The sequence below is a fragment of the Anguilla anguilla genome, chromosome 4 (genome assembly GCF_013347855.1).
Source record: "Anguilla anguilla isolate fAngAng1 chromosome 4, fAngAng1.pri, whole genome shotgun sequence".
NCBI classification, from domain to species: Eukaryota; Metazoa; Chordata; class Actinopteri; order Anguilliformes; family Anguillidae; genus Anguilla; species Anguilla anguilla.
Window position 1 is genome coordinate 15,359,259 of NC_049204.1, and position 22,039 is coordinate 15,381,297.

Here is a 22,039-nt window from a genome sequence, read left to right on the forward strand (position 1 = left end):
ATAACCGCTTATCCTGAGCAGGGTCGCGGGGGGTGCTGGAGCCTATCCCAGCGTGCATTGGGCGAGAGGCAGGAATACACCCTGGACAGGCTGCCCATCTATCACAAGGCACCTATGCATCTAAAGAATCTATACTGTAAAATGTAGTATTTATGCTTCTAATTGTGAATAAATGCTATAAAATGAATTGGTTCAAGCTTATGAAAACGTAATATCTCTACTCTGGACCAATTGAAGCAATAACCAAAACAATATTTAAAAAAACAAAACAAAAAACAAAGTGAACTGTCCCTTTCATATCATATAATTTTGGAGCAAGTGTTGTATTATTGGCTTTGTAGATTATAATATGGCAATAAGCTGTTAAGTTTGGTCTGTACTCGCTTCTACTGTGTTTGCATGTGCCATACGTAGCTGTACCATACGTACCATACTAATCCAAAAGGAACGAGACATGACTGAAGCTGACAATAAATGAAGATGGCTCCAACAAGATTTCTGGCTCTACCTTGCCCCTCACATACCCGCTGTTGTCAGTGATGGCAGTGCATGTAGATTGGACTAATGGGATGGCTGTACTTAAGATTGTCTCAAGTCACTCTTGCCTCATAACTGCTTAAAGATCACACACTTGTATCTGTTAGGGTGAACATGGTTTTTCTGACCAGCACCTCTAGATGAATAGGCTATTTTAAAAGCTGCAGGTAGGCTTATTGCAATGATAGTGGAGATATTTTATTTCCCCAAAGTTGTAGGTATTAGAGCTCCGCTGCGAACAAACTTTTCAGGCATAGGCTACATGTCTGTGTGTTTGTGTTCATTGCCGATTTTGACGTGTGTTCAAGATGGTGAGGATTACATGGAGATGACAGTTGAGCTTCTAAGAACTATGGGAAGTGTGACTGTTTACATGACATGATAACCTTAAATGGAGGCTGTTAAATATTGATAATGCAGCCTTTTTTCAGAAAACTCTGGAAAAATACCAAAAATGTGGTCTCCTTGCCTCGCCTATCATCCTGTTCTTTTACTGGCCATAGAACCACATTCAGCACTATCATACTTGGGACTCCTGAATGAGGGCACTCCTGTGTCATTAATATCTGCTAATTACATGGTCAGGAGGCAATCATTTCATACTTTTAATACTGATAATTATATAAATAACAATATCTATTGTAATGACAGATTTGTACTACAACATGGGTCATGTTTGATTCCTTTCACTTAATTCTTTGTTAATTTTAATTTTTAATTAATTGATGCAATCTAATTATTTCAATGTGACTTTTAAAAATTTTGCTCAATTTTTCAGATGATGTTCTAAACTGTCCAGTATATACACATGCCAATCTCTTACACTTTTTTTTTTATGGTACTGTTACAGGACTATTACAAAGTGTACTTTAGTGGTGAATCGAATAGTTTACCCTAAAAGATTGATAAAAGTTCTCAATTTCTGTTTGATTGTCTGAGATTACTTTCAGCTTCTTTTCACCATACCTTTGGGAGGCTTATACTGACAGGACAGCCCCCCGTAGCAGATAGGCACTTGTTGACGGCTGCCAATTCTGTATCCATCTAGTCACCCTGCTCTCCATTACATGGCAATGCTTCTGGCTTCTTCATGGGATTATTTGGTTTTAACTGTTCTTTTTGTAGCTTTTTCTGTGGTCATGCTTGCCCATGGAATCCTAAAAACAAGACCTTGGAATATCTGCAATTATAGAGCGCAGTGCATTTGTTCCTGTGAATTTTGGCTTTTTTTCCTGATGGAAAAAAAACAGAGAAAAAAAAAAAGTTTATTGTAACTTAATTCATTCATTCCCATTCATTATTTTAGCTCGCCAGCAGGGTTAGGCAAATGCAGCATATGATATGAAGTCCTTTTGGTCCAACTATTAAAAAAAAAAAAAGTAAAATTTTAGTATTTTTAAAAAAATAAGTAAATAAAACAAAATAGTTTTCTGTTGTTAGCCAAATCGTTAGGTTTATGCTAATAGGCTATTAATGACTGTCGTATTTAGCAAATAAGAAATTATAGCTAAATCATTGAATGAAATTAGTTTTATCCTTACATTCAAGCGTTCTGTAAGTGTCTTCACACTCTGTCTTAAACTTTCTCACCCGGCTGCTGTCTCCCTTCACCTGAAAGGTGTGTCTGGATAAGGCCGAAGCTTATGGGATAAATGTTTGAAACCGACACTGACACTTTCTCAGAAAACATCTTTGTAGAGGCGCATTTCAGTACTGTTAGGGCTGGCGCCATGTCCACCTTGTTGGTCCAGTGCTCGTCTTTAGGTTTGAGGTTCCTTGCATCTTGAGGTTTTTTGACTTGAGCAGTCAGGCACAGCTGCCACTGTTCAGCGTTCAACCGTCTCGACTTTGCTAATCAGACTATTTTTGGGCAGCTGCATTGGCCCTTGTTTGGCCTCAACTGCCTTGGTGGTAAGTGTGCTGTGGTGGAAGTGTTTCACAAGTCTCACTGCAGCAACCATAATGCAATGGATGTACACTTTAAATCCATCGTTAATAGCCAGCTGCAGCACGTGCGCGTGGCATGGCATCCAATACCAATCAAATTCGATTTGACGAGTTGGCAGCCGCAATATTCCTTGCTTTATCGTGAACACAGGCTAACACCTGGCCAGTTAGTCCTCCAAGCAGTGGCAACATCGTTGCACTTCTCAACCAGATTGTGGGCTGTATGCTTAACAGACAGTCTCTTAGTGAGAAGCACCATGCATTGAAGCTGGCAGTCCTCTGTAATGAAGTGGTATGTCTTAGTGATGTAGCTCCCCCTACTGAGTGCAGTCCAGCTGTGGTGAGGGCTAATTTTTCAGGCATGGAAAGCTGTGCGTCAATTCTTGTTTTACTGTTTCATGCATTTGAATACAGTGTACCACTGTAGTTTGGATGGTAATTTGTAGTTTGGTTCAATTAATTTCATCAAGCAAACCATCAACTTTGATCATGTTCATTGGCATCATGTCTTTTTCAATGGTTTGACACACCTTTTGTGTGATTGTCTCTGTTTTGTGCTCATCACATTTTTGCTTGCGCGCTAACATTTCAGGCATGGTTGGTTGAGCGAAGCCTTCATCATCCTCTCACAACTTGAGCCCAAGTGCTTGTTCCGCATGCGGTCCATCATGGGACTTGTAGTAGTGATGTCCTTGTTAATTGCATTGCAGTATTCACAGTGTACCGCTTTGCTTTTGTGATCAAGTGATCCTATGTTGAACTCTGCTTAGGTAGGTTCATCTTGTCATTGGCACCATTACCGACATGTATATGTTCAAGTCTCAGTAGGCTCAGTAAAAATATACAGCTCCATCTGCCGAACAATTTAAACCATTAAGTTTTTTCCAAAAGAGGAGTGTAATGTTTGGCAACCCAAAATAAAATGAATAAAATCTTTTTAATTGTTACACTTGATCAGTGTGAATGTGCAATGAAGAATAATCGATCATTGATTAATCATGAACATCACTACTCCAAGGATACATTATGGGTGTCAAATATTAGTAAGATCTGAAATGTCAAGCTTGAAATGGAGCCCTTTGACAGGATTCAGTGACGTCTGCCATAAGCAAGTATGGATTTTTTTTTGGATTCCAGTTTAAGGGACCTGTACTCAGTCTCCATAGGGGCTCCTATTATTGTTTTTTCTTCTGGTCACCTCGTGCTGAATTCAGTCAACTGAAATATCGCCGCATGCTGGAAAATCCTATCAAATCCAGTGTAGGAGCTGGTCCTGGTATTGTACTATGAGGATTCCATCTATACGGACGCTTCCAGAACTGTAGCTCCAAAATCCTGCAGATGAGTTGCAGCTGGGATCCCATGTACTAAAAGTAAGCCTCATGTGTGTTCCATGTGCGTCCCACCTGCCCTGTCCCATCCCTCCATACTAAAGATTAAGGGGTGGAAGGGAAGAAAGCCCAGTCAGCAGGCCCTTGATGGAGGAGGACGAGCCAGCACCCAACACAAAGCTGAGGAAGACGAGAGACTGGCCAAAAGTTTAAAAACTATGAATACTTGGGTATGTGGCCTGTCCATTTGCGTACTCCTTATGTAGTTCCACCAACAAGAGTTTTGGCACCTTGATGTTAAACCTCTGTAAATTATTTCAGGTTAAAGCATGCTAGCAATGAAAGTTATTTTGATTGCTGTTGTCTTAGCAGGCAGACACAACTGAGCTGGAAAAAAGTCCTTAACGAGACGTCCCTGTGTTAGGCATAGGTCTACTTATCTAAGGTAAAGTCCTAGCATGTGCTTTTGAGAGGCTCTGTAATTTCAGTAATGATCCTCTTCTTGAATATCTTCATCTTTATTTCAGCAGTGTGTACTATTCTTTGTGAAAGAGATGGCTATCTCTTGCGATGCCACATGGTCCATTTTTTGTTATATAGGACATTGGGAAACTTGGTATGACAAGTATGGATTTTAAACAAGGTTGCCATCTCAAAAGCAACCAGTTGATTGTGGTGTCACATAAACTGGACACATGTCTGACCTGAGGGTCAGGTGTTTTGAGTTTTCCCATATTTCTCCTTCTAATCAGCGCTGGATTTGTCATTTTTGTAAACTGCGGCTTCTATTAAGGCATTCTGACAGATGTAAACACAGTCTTAAACTAGAAGTTCACTTGCTTTGTGGAGAATCTTGGTCCCATGAGTTATCCATAAGAGAGTCAAGCTGTCATGACCTCAAGAGAAAAGGCATTTTCATTGTAATTTAAATAAGCGCATGTTACCAAGCATAAAATCCTCATTGTTCTAAACCAAGCCGTGCATTTGACCCTGAGTATTCCTGGCTTTCTTTGGTCCTACCTTATCATCCACATTTTCCTCAAACAGCAAGTCAGCATGGCTTTAGCTCTGCACCTCTGCTGTGTCTGTTCTAACGTTCTTACACTGACTACCTTCCCCTGGCTTCAGCTTTCACCACACACCATCTAGGCAATATGGTGTTGATGCACTGACCAAGAGCATGGATTCACATCTATTTTGCGTCTCCCTTTTGTGGCAGATCAGTGCAGTATTAAAGCTGAAAACTGGACCTTGTATATAAGATCAGAATACGAAGATGGCCTGCTTTTTTGGATTTTTGTAATGTCAATTTTCTGTTTTGTATCATAGAGTTGTATTGAGAGGTAACAGATCAGTTATTTCAAATCCTTTATTGGTTGTTTTTTTTTCTGTGGGTTCTGTACTGCAAGTGCATCTGATTGGATTGGTTAAGCATGTTGACCTCTGCGTTATGAGGTGCATGTTTGACTGCCAGCACTGCCCCAATGTTAACTTTGCTTAGACTGTGTATATGCAACACATCTCAGCTCTTGTTTCTTCTGCTTTTCAGAGGTGTGAACTGTGTCCCCACAAAGATGGTGCTCTCAAGAGGACAGACAATGGAGGCAAGTCATTGTTTACCTTATGTTTCTTTAATATTTTGGGCCTGATTGAAGATATGAAATCATTTGTTGCATAGATAAAATGACTCTGCCAATTGTTTAACTGTTCAAGGAAATGAATAGTGCTTATATAATAATGAAAACCACAAACTATTTTCAACAAGAAAGGTGTTCAGACCCATCTGAATCGGTTCAGAACTGGTTGTATAAAGGTGGCAATGCTGGGGTGCGGTTCCAGGCTGGGATGAAGGGTGGGGCTGACTGCAGGCTCAAGAGGTGGCTAGGGACTCAAACCTGTAGTAGAGGGAGTCAACAATAAGAATGGACAGTTAGGGAAGAGCTATGTGGACTCCCCCTTTGTAAGTCACTTTAGTTAAAACCATCTGCTAAATGACTACATTGTAAATTGTGATTGTAGCTATCCTTAGCAGACATACTAAGCATATTAGCATACTAATGGCGTAACAGTTAAGAAGAAAGTACAATTTGCACAGGCATGAGCAGGGTAAGAAAACCTACCCAGTCTTCTGGAGCCTTCTGGTGAATAGAGGGTCGCAACTGTTGTGGGGTGGCGCTATGGGCAGTTCTACTGCCTCCTACAATACAGTATGCTCTATACTGTTGTGACTTGGTTATAACTGATTATTGTCTTGATTCTATAAGGACATTTTTAGCCGTGGCTGTGGACAACATTTTAAGGACTAGGAAAGACGACTTGCAGACTTACTTGATATCCAAATTGTTTGGAACACAAACATTCTAAAAAATAATAATAATCATTTTTTTAATGATACAGTTTTGTCAAATTTTCCACTTAACAAGAGAAAACAAGACAACTTGCAGATGTACTTCTGAAGACTTGCAGCTCTAAGTTACGCTTGCTTGTCAGCCAGTTGACTTACGGGCTCCAGATGCTTTTTCGGGTTTTGGTGTGAAGAATGTCTGTAATACGTGTCTGTCAGTGAAAGCATTGAAGATTTCATGGTTGATCAGGCAGATTGGATGAGCGCTCATCATTGCTCTTTATGACTGCAAGTCTTGCCCAAGCAAAGGCATTTTTCCTCCAGAGACATCACTAGACAGTTTCTGCAAAGACAACAATTCAGAGTTAATGGCTAAGCCTGGCTATGACTTGCTTCCTTACTACTCCTGGTGTAAAACTCTGCAGCCTGAATATCCACATTTAAATCAATATGGTCCGGTGCTTCCTCATAGTCCACTGAGCCTATTCCTAGGGCAGTCACTATATCTGTAATAATCTTTGTGAGTTGGTTAGCTAGCCAGTAGCAACCGAGACTAGTGTTATCATCTGTCTTGGATTAGGGCTGCACACTATAAACTACTTGTGCGATAATTATCAAATATTTTTGAGCACAGTAACGATCATCGGCACGATGTGTTACAATGCCTTCTTTTTTCTTTAATTATTACTGATGTGGAGGCAATGTGAAACACTTCCATAAAAAAACTGAAATTTATGGGAGACAGCCAATCAGTAGCAGGCAAGGTCGTACAACTGCCATGTGATCATGTGGTGTGTGTTTGTCAATCACGTGGAAGCTGCAAGGCTTTGCTGCTGATGGCTGTCTTATCAATATCCAATAGATGGGGGGTTTTTTTCGGGAAGCATTTCACTTTGCCTCTGAAAGTTCAGATGTTGTGAAGAAAAGACTGAAAGAAAGGTAATACACCACATAGTGGTGATGATTGTTATTGCGCTCCGAAATTAATCAATAATTATCTCGCCCAGCCCTATCTTGGATCCTGGCCCTGAATTAAGGAAGCATGTCTTACTTACAAAACGTTTGAATTGCCTGCCTTTGCTTAGACTGCTGGTGCATAACTGTATACATGTAACTGCACGTGGCACTTTGGGACAGTGGGGAAGTTGAGGGGGAGATGGGGAAAGGAAATGATGGAACGCCATTTTTGTAAAAAAAAATTTATTTCCATCTATGCTAATTTGGGTGGTGATGATGCGTTTCTTCATAAATTGTCCCCCTTCTAGAAGTGTTGTATAGTTCACACACATATCATATGGTGAATAAATATAGAAATTTTGATATTTGGGAAAGATTATCTTTCAGAAGTGTTTCTTGGTACCCAAATCACATTTCTGTAAATTTTTCTATTTATAAATAACGCTTTATATATTTTCATTTTCAAGCTTACACAAATATTGACAATGCTGAAAAAAAGAATTACTGAAAAATACCTATGCTAGATGTTTACCAAGCAAAACAATTGAAACAGACACAGACTGATTTTCAAATGGGTACTTTACCTCAAGTGGCTTTATTTTAGATTAAATGTGCTTTCCTCTCAAAAGGTCCATGGGGTTGGTTGCTGAAGATTCAACTTCTCTCTGACAGCCTAATTTCATTTATACACATGAAGCGTAATCTCACTTGTCAGGTGTATTGTTTGTCTTCAGTGATCTATGTTTAATGTGTCCTACTAAATCACTTGCAAGGCTAGGGTGACCTATTCATTTAGTATTTCTGTTGATTCATTTATCCAGTAATTCATTGGCTAATTGTTAGTTGTCATCATTTTTTATTTTATTCTCACATTTCCAGATTGTCTATGTATCAAATATACTTGGAAACATATCATACTTCAGCACCATTCATTTACTTTGCATAGTTAACATTTTGCATTGTGAACCATTACCATCTCTTGCCAAATTTTTTTTTGCCTCAGCATAACTTTTTCTAAACCTGACAGTGGTAGCCAATTGAATATGAACAGGGGCTTCAGTGCATGGAAGTATAACCATATTTTGTGTAAAACTTGTACATTATGTAAAATGATCTTGACAACCAAGTATAAACATATCTGTTCTAGAGGAATATCCTTTCTGTAGGTATTCACCATCAGTTTCATACATTCATTTAAATGTCTTGAATGAGGCCATTTTTGTTATTTGCTCTTTGATGTGACACAAAGTTTGAATGACCACATTGCCTTCAGATGGTAAGATTAAAAAAACACAGGGCCAAGTTACTTGAAACAGTGAGAACATTGGGTAACATTGCTTTGGATTATAGCTTGTTGAATTTGTGCGAGCTAAGATAGCCAGTATGGTTTCTTGTAACCTGGTGTATTTTTGATATCAATACATCTAATGAGAGGCCTAGATTTTGCCAGTTTGAATTAATGACTTATAGACAGTGCCTTGTATGTGTGAGTAACTTGGCATTTTTGCCCATTGAGAACTTGTTTTTCATCAGATATCATTTCTTTTTGTACTGTATTATGAGTAAGTGATAATAGTAATTCATATAAATGCAGGCTATGAAAGGCATGCATACACAAATGCATGCATACACACACAGCCTACATTCTAGGTGAAAGAAACACATAGACATGGATTCAGTCATTTTACCTTTACCATGAATGAAAAATAAATGAAAGTGTACATCATATTTTTAAATGGAAGAGTTTTTAATTGGCTATTGTACGTGGCAGACCTACAAATTATTTGTATGTTGGTAGAGGATCTATAGGGTTAGCCAACATTCATTTAGAAATGTGGTGTTGCAGGGTAGCTACAGTAGCCTAGTTAAAAAGTAGTTACCAGTACAAGCACAGCGGCACAGAAAATCGATATCCCTGCTGTGAAGAAGTCATTATGGTGGGCCGGTTTTTTTACGACTGGTAAGGTTACCTACTGGACCAAATCGCAATGCAGATTTTGGTGCAAAATTTTTATGAATTTATACGTTAAACACTTGGTCTGTCGTCTTGTTAGCAAGGTAGCTTACTTTTAAATGCTGAAAGTGGAACTGTCCAGCGTGTAGGTTTATTTTCTTTGGATTTCAGAAATGTTAATGGTTTCTTGCAAAGATTATACAGATGCAAATGCAATAGTTTAAATGTTTTATTTTTAGTTAGCCAGAAAGCCAGTGTAATGAGTTAGAGGTTTGCTTGAGTCCAAGTGGGGTGGTTTGAGGAGTTACCTACTAAAAAACATGTTTTCGAGTGGAGGGGGTCTTTAAATCGAATAAGCTTAGGTAGTACCCTTTTCTCCAAACAAATGATTATTTATTTTTATCCTTATCTTTTAGGTATGTACTGTATCTATAAATAAAACAATTAAAAATGAAATTAATTATAGAATATACATGATCTGAAACTTGATTTGAATTTTCAAACAAAGCGTTTATAATATATAGTGCATTGTAAGATATTCTACATTTTTATTTTAGATTTGTTTTGTTGTCAATTTTAAAAAATGCGATATCATGGCAAGTCTGACGCACACAGCCTCAGAATAAACACCTTTGTCTTAAAGGCCCTGATTGACACTGTGTGTAGTCTGTTCCCTGTGCTGTGATGTCACTGGGAGCAGGGAAGGATACCCGCAGCCATCGGGGTCATTACAGGAGCCCCCTTCACCCTGACCGCAGAAACTTTCCATTTGTTTTGTTTTTATTTCCCCTTTAACTTGACCTGGATGGCGACACGCCCTCCCCCCGCCACCCAAACCCTCCTCTTGTGGTTGACAGTTGCTTATTTTGCTAATGACTTTAGTGGGAGGCCAGTGGGGGGGGGGGGGGGTGCATGGAAGGGGCACGCTGGGTGTGTATGCGTGAGGAGTCTCCCTTCCGGCTGCTGTTTACAACGGGGCGGAGCCCTTGAGCAGGGTCGTGAAGAGGCTCCTCTTTTTGGTGTGGGAGGGTTCACCGGGAGGTCACATCGCTCTGTAAACAGCACCAGTGTGCCGCAGCTGCAGGACTGAGGTTCCTTTGTGCCTGCGGAGTAAGAATACTGCATAACACTGGCTGGGAACCGGGAGCAAAAGAACGGTCACACGGACGTGTGCACGCGTGCGTGTGTACACAAGACGTTTGTATGTTCATCAATATGCATCGCTCATATCCACCGTGTAATTAATACACTGCAACTACCACAATTTTGAGAACACATGTCAGTCTGTCTGGCAAATGATTAAATCAGTTCCTTTTCATATTGAAACCAAATTCTGCATGTATTTAAGATTTTTCTTCCGTGGGTTGTTTTCCTTGAATTATCTTTTGGCAGTATGGTGCAGTGCGTCATGCCAACAATCAATTTGAATGAGAATGTTATTAAAACCTTTTTACCTGGGAATGAGTGTGAGCCACATGCCAACTGGGCTGCATTCATCATACCTCCTGCAGCTTGAACCAGTCTGTTATTTGAGTATATTTGCATGTGGAGAGATCTGTGGAATATATAACTTCATTAGCTGTGCGTTTTATCTGCTGGTTGAACCTTAAATGCAGAAAAAAGTAGGAGGAGCTCTCTTTTCATGCACCGGTTCTTCTTTCCCCGGGCCTACCTCCTTTGGTCATCTGCTAAGTTGTTTTTTCAGGTGTAATGGCAGTTTAGCAAGGCAAACACACATTAATTCAAAATAAAAACAGGGAAAGCGTGAAGCCCAGATTCAGTGAGGAGGACAGACAACATTCAGGCAAGAGGAAACCTTTATTACAATGGACCGATTTTTAATTCTATAGATTTCTATAGTATTCTATAGTAATTAATTTACATGGTAGTGTCAATAGCCTGTAATATTATTTTCGGACCCGTGCTAAAAAAAGAAACCTTCAAGTGTAGCTCATAAGTTCAAGAGACTGTGTAGAGCCTGTAACCTCCTGCAGGATTTCACAAAGCGTTTCAGTCTTCTGAGTATCACCCACAATGCATAAATGCGGAACTCTTATTTACACCCGATCTGGTACTGATTGCCTGTGCTTAAAAATGTAAATGATGTGAATGATTGAGACCACATTCGGGCATTTGAAAGTGGGACATTGGTCTCACGTCATCATATCTTTGCCTGGGAATTGGTTCATGAGGACAGAACCCAGGTATAGTTTTTGTGGTATGATGGAACAATTTTACTTCTCCAACCTCTCAACAATTTAGTTCTCCAGGGCCTCCTAATGCAGCCCCCCCCCCCCCCCCCCCCCCAACAAAAAAAAATCTTACTGTATTGTCTGTGAGCTTGTTTGTGAGGCAGTGTTCTGTGCTGGGGAGCTCAGAGCCTAAGATAATCATGACCCTAAGGCACGGTATGCACAACATTTGTTTCTTTATATGGAGTACTGCCTGTTTTAGATTGCCAATTTTGCATTAAGTGTCCATTATTTGCAGTGCTACTCCCCTTGGCAGAAATAATGGCTGATACAATGGGAGGCAGGCAAGTTTGTTTGCATGTGGGTGAGGCCACGCAACAATAGCTTCCGCCTCATGCTTTGGGTGAGAAGCTTGTTGGACCTCTTTTGCAGTTGGTTGGTTTTTATTGCCTGGCCTTTATTGGCTCCTGCAGTACCCTTGGAGGGGCTTCAAACACAACACATTTGTGCCGCCCCTTCTGTCCCCTTCAGACGAGAAGTCAAAGACAGTTCATGCCTGGGTTCATCTGGAGGGTTAGTCATTGTTCCACTGAGTGGCATTAAAACAGGCAGACATTTGTTGTCGCTTTGCTTTAATTAATTTACAGTAACGTTATTTTAACTACGGTGCCACTCACTTCAATTGGAGCGCTTGCCTCATAAGGCATTAAGTACGTTGGAAACATCTGCCACCACTCTGTTCAGCCGCAGTTGTGGGGTTGAAATTATGGTGGAGTAGGATAGAAGGAGCTATGACCGCGGTGGCTTCTAATTTAAGGGCACGCCAGTGCGGCAGACATGTTACAGACGACGCGGTCCCGCTTCGGTCTAGACAAAAGCACGCAGAAGGCATGCTCCCGCCCATTTCCGTCGCACAGCTGCGGCTCCCCTGGGCAGTCTGCTTAAGTGTGCACTTTGCATTCAGGAAAGGATGCCAGAGACTTAACCATCAGACAGATTGCCACTGGCTCAAAATGTTCAGTTACTGCCTTGTTAACCAGTCCACTTTCAGAAGCCAGTATACTAGTAGACTGTCTGTACACTCTCAGAAGAAAGGTATGCTTGTCACTTGGGTACCCTATTGGTACATAAAATTGCGCCCCTAGCCATGGGTTTAATAATTCATTTGTACCTTTTTTGCTTGTAATTGTTACTTATTAGTTCCCAAATAGAACATTTTATTGTACCTTTCAGGGGAAATTTGCAAACCTTGTTCCTTAATGGACAAAAATATACCTTTACTGTAAAATTAATCAGGGCCACGTGTCCCTGTTCATTCTTGACCATGACTGCTCTACGTACTCAGGATGGGCCCACGTCGTGTGCGCGTTGTACATCCCCGAGGTGGAGTTTGCCAACGTGTCCACCATGGAGCCCATCGTTCTGCAGTCTGTTCCGCACGAGCGCTACAACAAGGTAAACATCCAGAGTACAGCGCCACAAGGCAGGCACTCAGGACACCAAGAGGCTCACTCCGGTCGGCTCGGCCGCAAGGTCACTGCTGGGACAGTTGCTACAAACTGTTCAAACAGACACAACAAAGCTTACAGGCCTCACTACAGACACCTGTTACACCTGCCATTACTATTGGGATGTAATAATGAGATGACCTGCTTTTGCTCTCTGTCCATTATGGATTTTGTGATTCTAATAATAACTTGGGTATGAATATATAAACAGCAAACTGGATCATAGATTATACAAAATTGATGAGTGGGGTAAGTTTTAAGGTTAGTTTAATGTTTAGAAATACAAAAGAAAATGACAGATTCCCCTTTTCATCAAATAAATGGTGTTTAAATATTTCATTTTTTCACCTCATGATTTATTGGTGGGTCATTTTATAATGTATAATATAAATTGTATTTGAACTTGTGAGTGAAAAATTCTATAAAATAATTTCCAAGCATGAATTTCTTAAATGCATGTGCTCACAATTGTTAACACATAGACTGCATTAGAAACAATAGAATATTTTTCTCTATATATTCCATTAGATGTAATTAGGAAATAGCTGTGTTTTATCGACAGCAGTTTGGTTGCATGTCAGATGTTGAACAGAACCATGTTGTCAAATTTTAATCTCATGCTTGAATTCTCTCCAGTGTTGGGGTGAAACGGATTGGATGCTGTTTGAATTAGCGTCCTTGCTACGAGCAAATTAAAAACAGCATGGATCTCGCTGATCAGATAATCGGAGCTCACGCAACCGAGGGCTCCAGAGAGCCGTTTAATCGTCAGTGCGCTTGCTCTGGGTAACCAAAACGAATGGAAAATTCAAGTCCCAGGGGAACGGGGTTATCATTAAACTCGGGGTGTTTTCGTATTTCACGTGGGCTGCGATGGTTGGGGTTGTTTTGCTCCTCGTTACTTATATCGATCCGTTTTGCAGACGTGCTACATCTGTGAAGAGCAAGGCCGCGAGAGCAAAGCAGCCTCTGGAGCCTGCATGACTTGCAACAAACATGGCTGCAGGCAGGCCTTCCATGTCACGTGGTGAGTCCAGGTGGTTCCTGCCATGAAATAAATGAATATATGCATTCAAGAGGAGTTTTGGCCTGTTCATCTTCGGCTTTTCATTGCATACCTGCTTGCACTGAACGCTCTTGCCCCAGTGTGGCTACGTGCACATGTGTGGCCAGCTGAGGTCAGGGTGTCGGAAGCTGCCAGAGCCTTTCTGTATAAAGGTCATGAAAATGTGCAGCAAATTATGCAGATTGAAAGGACATTTGTTCGTAGTTCGAGCATAATAGTTTCTATTCACAAAGATATCTACACTGGGTTTAGAATTTTTTTAAAAAATGCTACACAATGATAATGCTTCATCAGTAATCGTATTGAATGTAGAAATTAGTATGTTTGAAATTCCAGTTTTATTTATGAAGCAGATTATTTACAGTAGGAAATGCACCATTAACAAATGACCAATAGTCAGTCCTTTATGTATTATTAAATCTTAATTGAGGAATGTCTGCGTACGCTATCTTACACATGTTTACAATGTTCTTATTTACAGGCTTATTGAGCTTGCAGGTTGAATATATATTCATGGCAACTGTAATGGCCAAATCAATACTGTTATTGCGATTACTGAATAGCCCTCACTGTTGTGCAAACCGCTGCATGTTCAGTTCTTTCTTTTGGAAGGTTTTTAAATAACTATTAGATGAGCATGCAAAAGCTGCTCCTTAGCATATGAAATTTAAGACGCTTATTTTTCCATTTGTTCCATTTTGTTCTGTGATACAACTGTAATCCAAATAAGCAAAGCAGCACTAATACGCGGACCTGTCCTCCCGCTGTCTGCATGTAATTCTCAGTACTCTGTTCGCAGAACAGCAGCTGTGCATTTTGTCTCCCCCCCCACCCCCACCCCAAAATTGGGTCACACTGACACCGGGACTGTATTAATAATTTCTCTCTTCTCTCCGTTGACCACAGTGCTCAGTTTGCTGGGCTGCTGTGTGAAGAACAAGGCTCGGACGCAGACAATGTGAAGTACTGCGGGTACTGCAAGTACCATTACAGCAAACTGGTAAGCTTCACGCAGTTGTTTACTGCTTCTATAGTTAGTTATCAGAGATTTCTATTTATCTTTTTCTTTTTATGAAGTTGACATTAATCAGTTATCAATGACCTGTCCCCACCACTGGTACTCATCTGTGGATAGGATTTCTATCAGGGCTTGAGCATTCTCTATCCATGTTAAACAGGAGTACTGTAGAAACTAGAAAATGGAACTCGAGACTTCATGGTAAAAACCTGTAGGAATGATACAGTTTAAGACAAAGGAAGAGCCTCGAGGTGTCATCGGACAGAAGGTTAAGGATAAAGGAGACCTTTAAGTAATCTTGTCTGTGTTGACCTTGCATTGTCTGCCTGCTGTCTTATTGTACCGAGTGTAAAAATCTGGTTGAGGCGGAAACCTCATGTGATGTAGTTGAACTCTAATATAAAATCTTCAGAGGTTTAAAGCTTTGTTTGCTGCTCAGTTCATCATTCTGCTCCAAGTATTTAGCCCTCTGATTATGTATTTGTTTTTTGATTCATGTGTTAATCTTTGGAAACACAGTCTTATTCCCTAAATGTTTTTTTAATCAGTTACAATAATAAAGGAAATGAAATGATGTTCATGGACCTTATAAAGAAGGCTCTTGAAGCATTATTTTACTTTATTGCTTATTCCCTAAATGTTTTTTTAATCAGTTACAATAATAAAGGAAATGAAATGATGTCCATGGACCTTCTAAAGAAGGCTCTTGAAGCATTATTTTACTTTATTGCTTAAAAATTGTTGATTTATTGGCTTGAAATATGTCCTTTCAGCTAAGATTTGGGGCTGATGAGTTGGTCTTTGGAACTGGGTTAGCCCAAACAGAAAATCACTGTAAGAACATTGATGCACGTTCAAAGTGCAGTGGCTTCAGCCTCATAATACAAAGGCTCGAAGCTGAAGAATTTTTGTCCCAACCCCGACCGCCTACCATTTGGCCCAGGCAGAAGTTTAAAGTCCTGCACAGCAGGGAGTTGAGCCTCAGCGGCTAAAAGCAGAGCGACCCTCCTGTCCTGTCCCCAACCGAGTCCCTCACCCGTCCCCTTCGCCCCCGATTACACTAGTGATCAGCAGCACCTCCCTGGAGCCTCACACGCACCTCTCCTTCCTCCTCTCTCCTCCTCCCTGACCTCCCGGTGGAGCAGATTGAATATCAGCGGTTGGGGCAAAGCCCTGGTGGCGGCTCCATAGTGATACTGGACCAGGGCAATCATTTCCCAGCACGGCCAGCTTGAGTTTCAGGGCGCAGATGGCGCTGTGGTCTAAGCTCCCCCCACTGCCCCCCCCCCCCAGCCCTGCCATGCTTTAGACCTAGGGTCCTGTTTCTCTGCTTTGTATTTTGAGAATGCACCCCTCCCCCCATATTCGTCCTACAATGGGCTCTAATACCATTCGTGGGTTTTAAGTCCTGTGGTTGGGATTGATTTGATGACAGGGGTATACGAGTTAAAAAGTTTGGGGAATGGGGTGTTGAGGACATTGTAATTGGTATATTATGGTAATACATTCTCTGTCTGTTATGTGAACTTTGGAATTATCTCACCAACCATTATTGTTATTTGAGGGCTGTGTGTAGACTTGAGTCTTTACATTTATAGGTAGTTCTGGAATTTTTTCTGTAAATGTAATACTGCATGGAGTATACCAAACACAGCTGGCTGTAATTAATTTAGTTGTGGCAGACATAGAGAATTTGATGTGAATGGTGATTTTTCATATTTAGATAATCCAAGGCTATTTTTCTTTGTAGTAAAAAAAAAAGAAAAGTATGCACCGTGTAATGCAGTGTGGATTAGAGCTGTAGGCAGCAAGGTCGGTGGATGGTAGGGGTGGCATTTCAAGCTGAGCTACGCCGGACGTCTCCACAGAGCACGATGCGTATCGTTTCTTTTTTTTATCAGCCACAGTAGCAATCGATAACCAGAGTCTACGGCTACTCAGCAGAGTTTGGGTTTCACTTAGTGCTTAAGCGTACATACAGCATTACTCATCTTGGGTATTACTATCGCAGCCACTGCCGCTCTTAGTATTATTACTGTCATTACTGTGATTGCAAATGAGGTTAATGTATAATCGCTGGAGTCAGTCAGATCTTCAGCACCAGTAGAATTTAATGCATGTTTATGCATTGGTTTAGCATCAGTCTGTGTACTTCCTTTCACTCCAACCAAATAACACTTCCCCTTTGGCCTTGGAAAGGGGGGTCTTCTGGGTCAGATTTATAACAAAGCTTGACAAAGAGAAATCTGTGTGGAACCTGACTGGATCAATTTTATATGATTACTTGTATCTGTCAAACTAAAATGCTCGTAGCTGGGCTGGCAAATACTGACTGCTAAAGCTTATGAAATATGAAAAGTGACATATCTTGTAGTTTGCTTATGAACAAATAAGATGACCAGCAACCATAGAAATATCCCCTTTCTCCCACAGATGTTCATTTAAAAATCAAACTGTATTCTGCCTCATGAACAAATCCACTTTTAAATGAACTAAAATGTTCATAAATATCTTCTACTGGAAAGAAAAGACCCCACTCCTTTTGAGACCTACATAGCTGGCTGTGTTATAAAAATGTATTTAGCTTATGCAGTGTGAGGTACTGTCATGGTACTAATGTTTATGGACTGCTCCAAAAGTAAGTTGTATTGTGATGCAGTATGCTTCTACAGCAATCTTTATGCTTTGTGCAAACAACTGAGGCACTCTGATCAGGAATATTGAAGTACGGCAACGAGCGAGAGTGTCCCTGTCAAAATGCTTTGTACTCCAGTGCTCCCTCTCGCTCACTCTCCCAAAAGTGATATGAACTCACTGATGTCTGTGTAGCACACCCAGTGTAGGCTTGAATTGGGTGTGGTGTAAATGAGAGCATGACATGGAGTGCAGTCCGAGTCGTTTTTTTAACTCGGATGGTAATGCCAAATGCCAGTATATGTCCCATCATCTCCATATGTAGTTTGTTTTGCAAGACCTCAGATTGATTATGATTGTGTTCTACTTTTGTTCAGTAGAACACAACTAAATCCAAGTAGATATCAGCATGCTACCGTTTAGTTTAGTGTGTGATCATTTTACAAAAATGAATATGAAGAAAAATAAAGTTGAGAATTTTCAGATTGAACCATATTCAGTTCTGGGGGGAATAGGTGTCTGCTTAGTGTGGCACAGGTGACCTTCTATCTTGGTGGTTTCAGAAAGTGTAGTCCATGGATAAAAATATTGTGTGTCTGCATGTGTGTGTGTGTGCTCGTGTGTACGTGCGTGCTGGTGTGTGTGCACTTGTCCGTATGCGAGTGTGACCATTGTGGGCCTTCTTTAACAGCATTTCCTGATATTGTCCTGTCTCCTTTCTCTCTCAGTCATGGTTTTCTTTGTTGACGGGAAGCACCGGGCAGATTTTCTATAGTAACTCGAAGTTCCTCTTTCACCTTTTAGAGAAGGAGCAAAGGCCGCGGTAGTAGGGCTCAAAGCTTAAGCGATTCTTCCTCTCACTCTTTGGATAAACATCATGACAAGGATAAGAAGGTAAGGCAGCCTCCAAGTATACCCTACATCATGACCTGCCTGAATGATATGCCCTTTTCTCATGCACTCAAACTTGGAGAATTCAGTTTTAGGCTATTCAGGCTGTATATCTTCTGCGAAACTTGCACATATGCTGATTGCAAGTTTTTGAAGTGCGGCTTTGCACACTACTGCTGGCATTCAGTATCTTAAGATCACATTTGTAGTATGCCTAGGATTTGGAATTAAGAAAAATAGTTTTTTTATTTTTTATTTATGCAGTAGTAATCAGTCGTAGGAAATGCTTGTACTGCATGTGGCAGCAGTGTTTTGACTAGAACTTATTTCTTCTAGTTGTTAGAACTTAAATTAACAGTTAACTGCTTATTTTTCCAAAGATACTAATTATGCTTAATAGGCTAATTGCCTTTCCTGACTTTGGAAAATGCAGGGCAACTATCTTAGGATGTCACTGTTAGGCAGTGCTATATGATGAATTTTGCCTATAGGCTGTTCCGAAGGCAAGGCTGTAATGAGATTGCCTTGTTGCGCCCTTGTTATTGGGGGTAAAGCACATCATGCTTGTGGCGTAGGGAAGGGGAGAATGCAGCCACGGTGTCAGCATCTCCACACTCTGAGATGTATGAAAGGGCATATCATCTCTCTCCACCGTCATCGATACTCTCCACTCTGTCCCAGGCATCTCTTTCACTGCCCATGAATTTGCAACCCTCAGACTCAGTGCAGCCATTTTTCATTGATCTGTTTCCTGACTGATTTTTGCTCTCATTGGCTGGGACGTTTGCGTTGTAACTAATCATTTCTCCCATCCTGATCATACTGCCAGTTTGGTTAAAATTTTATTTATTTTTAATTTTGAATTGCATCCAGAAAGGAAAATACTTTTAAGCCATGCAAGAAGTCTTCCATACCATTTTAATTAAGCATGTTTTTGTATTTCTATTTTATTGCAGTAAATCTTTCTTCACTTGCTTTAAACGTTAAAATTTAATCCCATGGCTTTGTAAATGCCCAAACTACAGTGCTTCTGAAGTGCTTCCTTGGTATGGGAGCATCATTCCGGAAATAAAGTGTAGCACCAAGAATACGTATTGTAAGGGATAGATCACTGGGTTGGTTGACACCCACCCTTGAAACCACCTATGGCCATCTGCGCAGGTCACAAGGAACCCTTTTGAGCAAGAGCACACCAGTTTATTCCTGTCGCTTTATTTCTGTGCTGTCGTAGCACGGTAAACGCGGTCAGGAGGCTGGCTGCCCTCAAGCTGTTCGATGCAGGCTGTGATCGTTTGAGGATGCGATTGACCGCACGTTCGTCAGAAAGCATTGGCCTTTGCGAGGGCTCAGTGTTCTGGCTTTCACGTCTGGCCTTCTCGCCCACGCCATCGATCAATGAACCGAGCTGCGCGTAGCGCTGAGCTGCGCTGTGCTCCGCTCTAGACAGCGAGCGCCTCATTGAAAAATGCAGCCGACGCTGTGGGCGTGCAGCAGGAGTGCGCATTCATTGAGCCTTTTGACTGGATCGAGCCGCGTATTTTCACAACTTCTGTCCCTGACACACAAAAAAATGGGGTTTGAGATGACAACAGCAAGACAGACCGCCTTGAAATTCGTGGGGAAAATTATGTGTAGCGACTATTGAGATGGCATTGATTCAATAAAAATATAAAACCATCGTTTCAATCAATAGCAATTTGTCGTTGTGTATTTTACATTGAAGTGGTCGCAAAACGATGGACATAGTGAGGTTTCTAGAAGTGGAAGGCGTAGCTGGGAGGGGCAAAAAACATTTTCAAAGGGGGGAGTGAGAGAACTTGAAAAACAATGGAAAATGCAGCAAACTGGAATAATGCTTGCAATATTACAGAACCTTCTGAATGAGTACTAACTAAACATTTGGGTCGGGATCATGCAAATTCATGAGACCAGAGAGTGATTTAAACATTTTTTGATCGATTTAAAAAAAAAAAAAAAAAAAAAAAAAGATCCTATCTCTTCTAGGATCTATCTCAATCTTTACTGTGGCCTTTGTGACTTGTCTGTGCTTCCTGTTAATGGAACATCATAACTGACGATCATTGGAATCAGTGGTGAGTTTTCAGTGGTGAGGGAAAAACAACCTGGGTGGTGTCATGTACAGAGGGGAAGCTGGAGAAAGATAATGAAATTGCTTGTGTGTGATGATCATTTTTCATTGGTCAGCGGTGCAACTGATGTCCTCACTTGGGGCCTGTGGGCTGGGTGACATCCAAACAACTGGTTCTGACCCCATGCACCAAAGTTCATTACTCAGTGACTGACATGCATCATTCATCAGCTGAAAACAAGTGATTTTTTTCTTTTGCTTGTCTTGGAAAAAAGGAGTTTCTAAATAGGGGAATGGGAGGGTGATTACTGAGACTGTTGTATTGTTCCCTCAGACTACAATAAATGTAAATACACTATTGAATGTTTAGTCTAATATTGCTGCTATCAGTAATGTTTTGTAAACCTGTTAAATGCAACACAGAATGCAGGGTGACAGCATTTGAACCCATTTTTGAAAAAACCATAAAAGGAGAGACTAGCTTTTAAGTTTTGTATTGAAAAGCTATGTTATGAAAGACACAGTCACAAATTCACATGCCACTCATTTGTCCTTGCGCTGTTTTTATTTATTTATTTTGCCTTCCATCAGACGTGACTGTTGGCCCTGTTTTGCCGGGAATTTGAGGTTATAAGTGTGAGGTGGTAAAGAGCATGTCAAAACAGCCATCTCCAGCTCCCCCTTTCCCTGCTGACCGGATTAGATTCCCTTCACTCCCCACATCCCGGCAGATGGAGAACCTGATGCCTCCGATCCAAAATCAGGCTGGTTGGCAGACAAAGGACGTCAAACAGGAACGGAGTATCACGGAGAGAGAGAGGAAAAAAAACGCAACAGGCTTGGCGGAGAAGAGCTCTTTTTAAAAAAAAAAAAACCGAAACAGCCCTGATACCACGAGCAGGCCAGATAATGAGGCTTAATTGAGATTTCTCATGCGACTACATTTAATGATCGGCTAAACGCTTATTAACGTTTCCGCTAAATTCATTTGAGAACCCTCCAGCGAGCCTGTGCCTTGCAGAAGGGCGCTGTGTTCCCAAACCCTCCTTGTGCTTGGGGTTTTCTGTTCTGTTGTGGCCATTGTGCCTGATTTGCATTAGCAAAGGCCCCCATCCCCCCAATCCACATTCCCGGGTTAAAGGTCAGAGGGCTCAGATGTATACCTAGCTAATTCCAAACCCTGGGGCCAAGCAACAATGGAGCCTAAAAGCCTCTCCATTCTCAGGGAGTTCAGATGTGCGCAGACAGCTAGCAAAATGGCATCTGCCAACACCAAACATGTGCTGGTTATTATTCTTTCAGATTTTCCATTTCTAGATTTCTACCGACAACCCCTTTGTCTCAGGGTTGTTTGTTTAGATACTTGATTTCCTTGGCTGCTTTCGCTGCGGTCTGTTTTTGTAGTGGAATGGGTTTTCTGGTCGTGTTAAAAGGCTTTGGGGAGATTCTTCCCCTGCAGGAGTTCCTGAGTGAGAGCATTTTTCAGTTCAGCTTGAAGGAAATTCCCCCATTTGCCAAACTGCCACAGGCCTTTATAAATTATGGTAATTACCTTTGTCCCATGCGCTCGC

General features: G+C 41.1%; 1 protein-coding gene across 7 annotated transcripts in view; it reads left to right on the forward strand.

Annotated features, from left to right (window-relative positions):
- Nucleotides 1-22,039, forward strand: part of mllt10 (MLLT10 histone lysine methyltransferase DOT1L cofactor) — a 74,180-nt gene that overhangs the window by 20,216 nt on the left and 31,925 nt on the right. For 3 of the 7 annotated variants that reach the window (XM_035415679.1, XM_035415680.1, XM_035415681.1), the window contains 6 exons: nucleotides 3,920-4,045; nucleotides 5,365-5,419; nucleotides 12,608-12,717; nucleotides 13,694-13,797; nucleotides 14,743-14,836; nucleotides 18,293-18,382. In XM_035415679.1, coding sequence (XP_035271570.1) covers nucleotides 3,920-4,045; nucleotides 5,365-5,419; nucleotides 12,608-12,717; nucleotides 13,694-13,797; nucleotides 14,743-14,836; nucleotides 18,293-18,382 — 579 coding nt within the window. The remainder of the gene's footprint in view (nucleotides 1-3,919; nucleotides 4,046-5,364; nucleotides 5,420-12,607; nucleotides 12,718-13,693; nucleotides 13,798-14,742; nucleotides 14,837-18,292; nucleotides 18,383-22,039) is intronic. The other 4 variants (XM_035415683.1, XM_035415685.1, XM_035415682.1 and 1 more) reach the window with 3 other exon arrangements.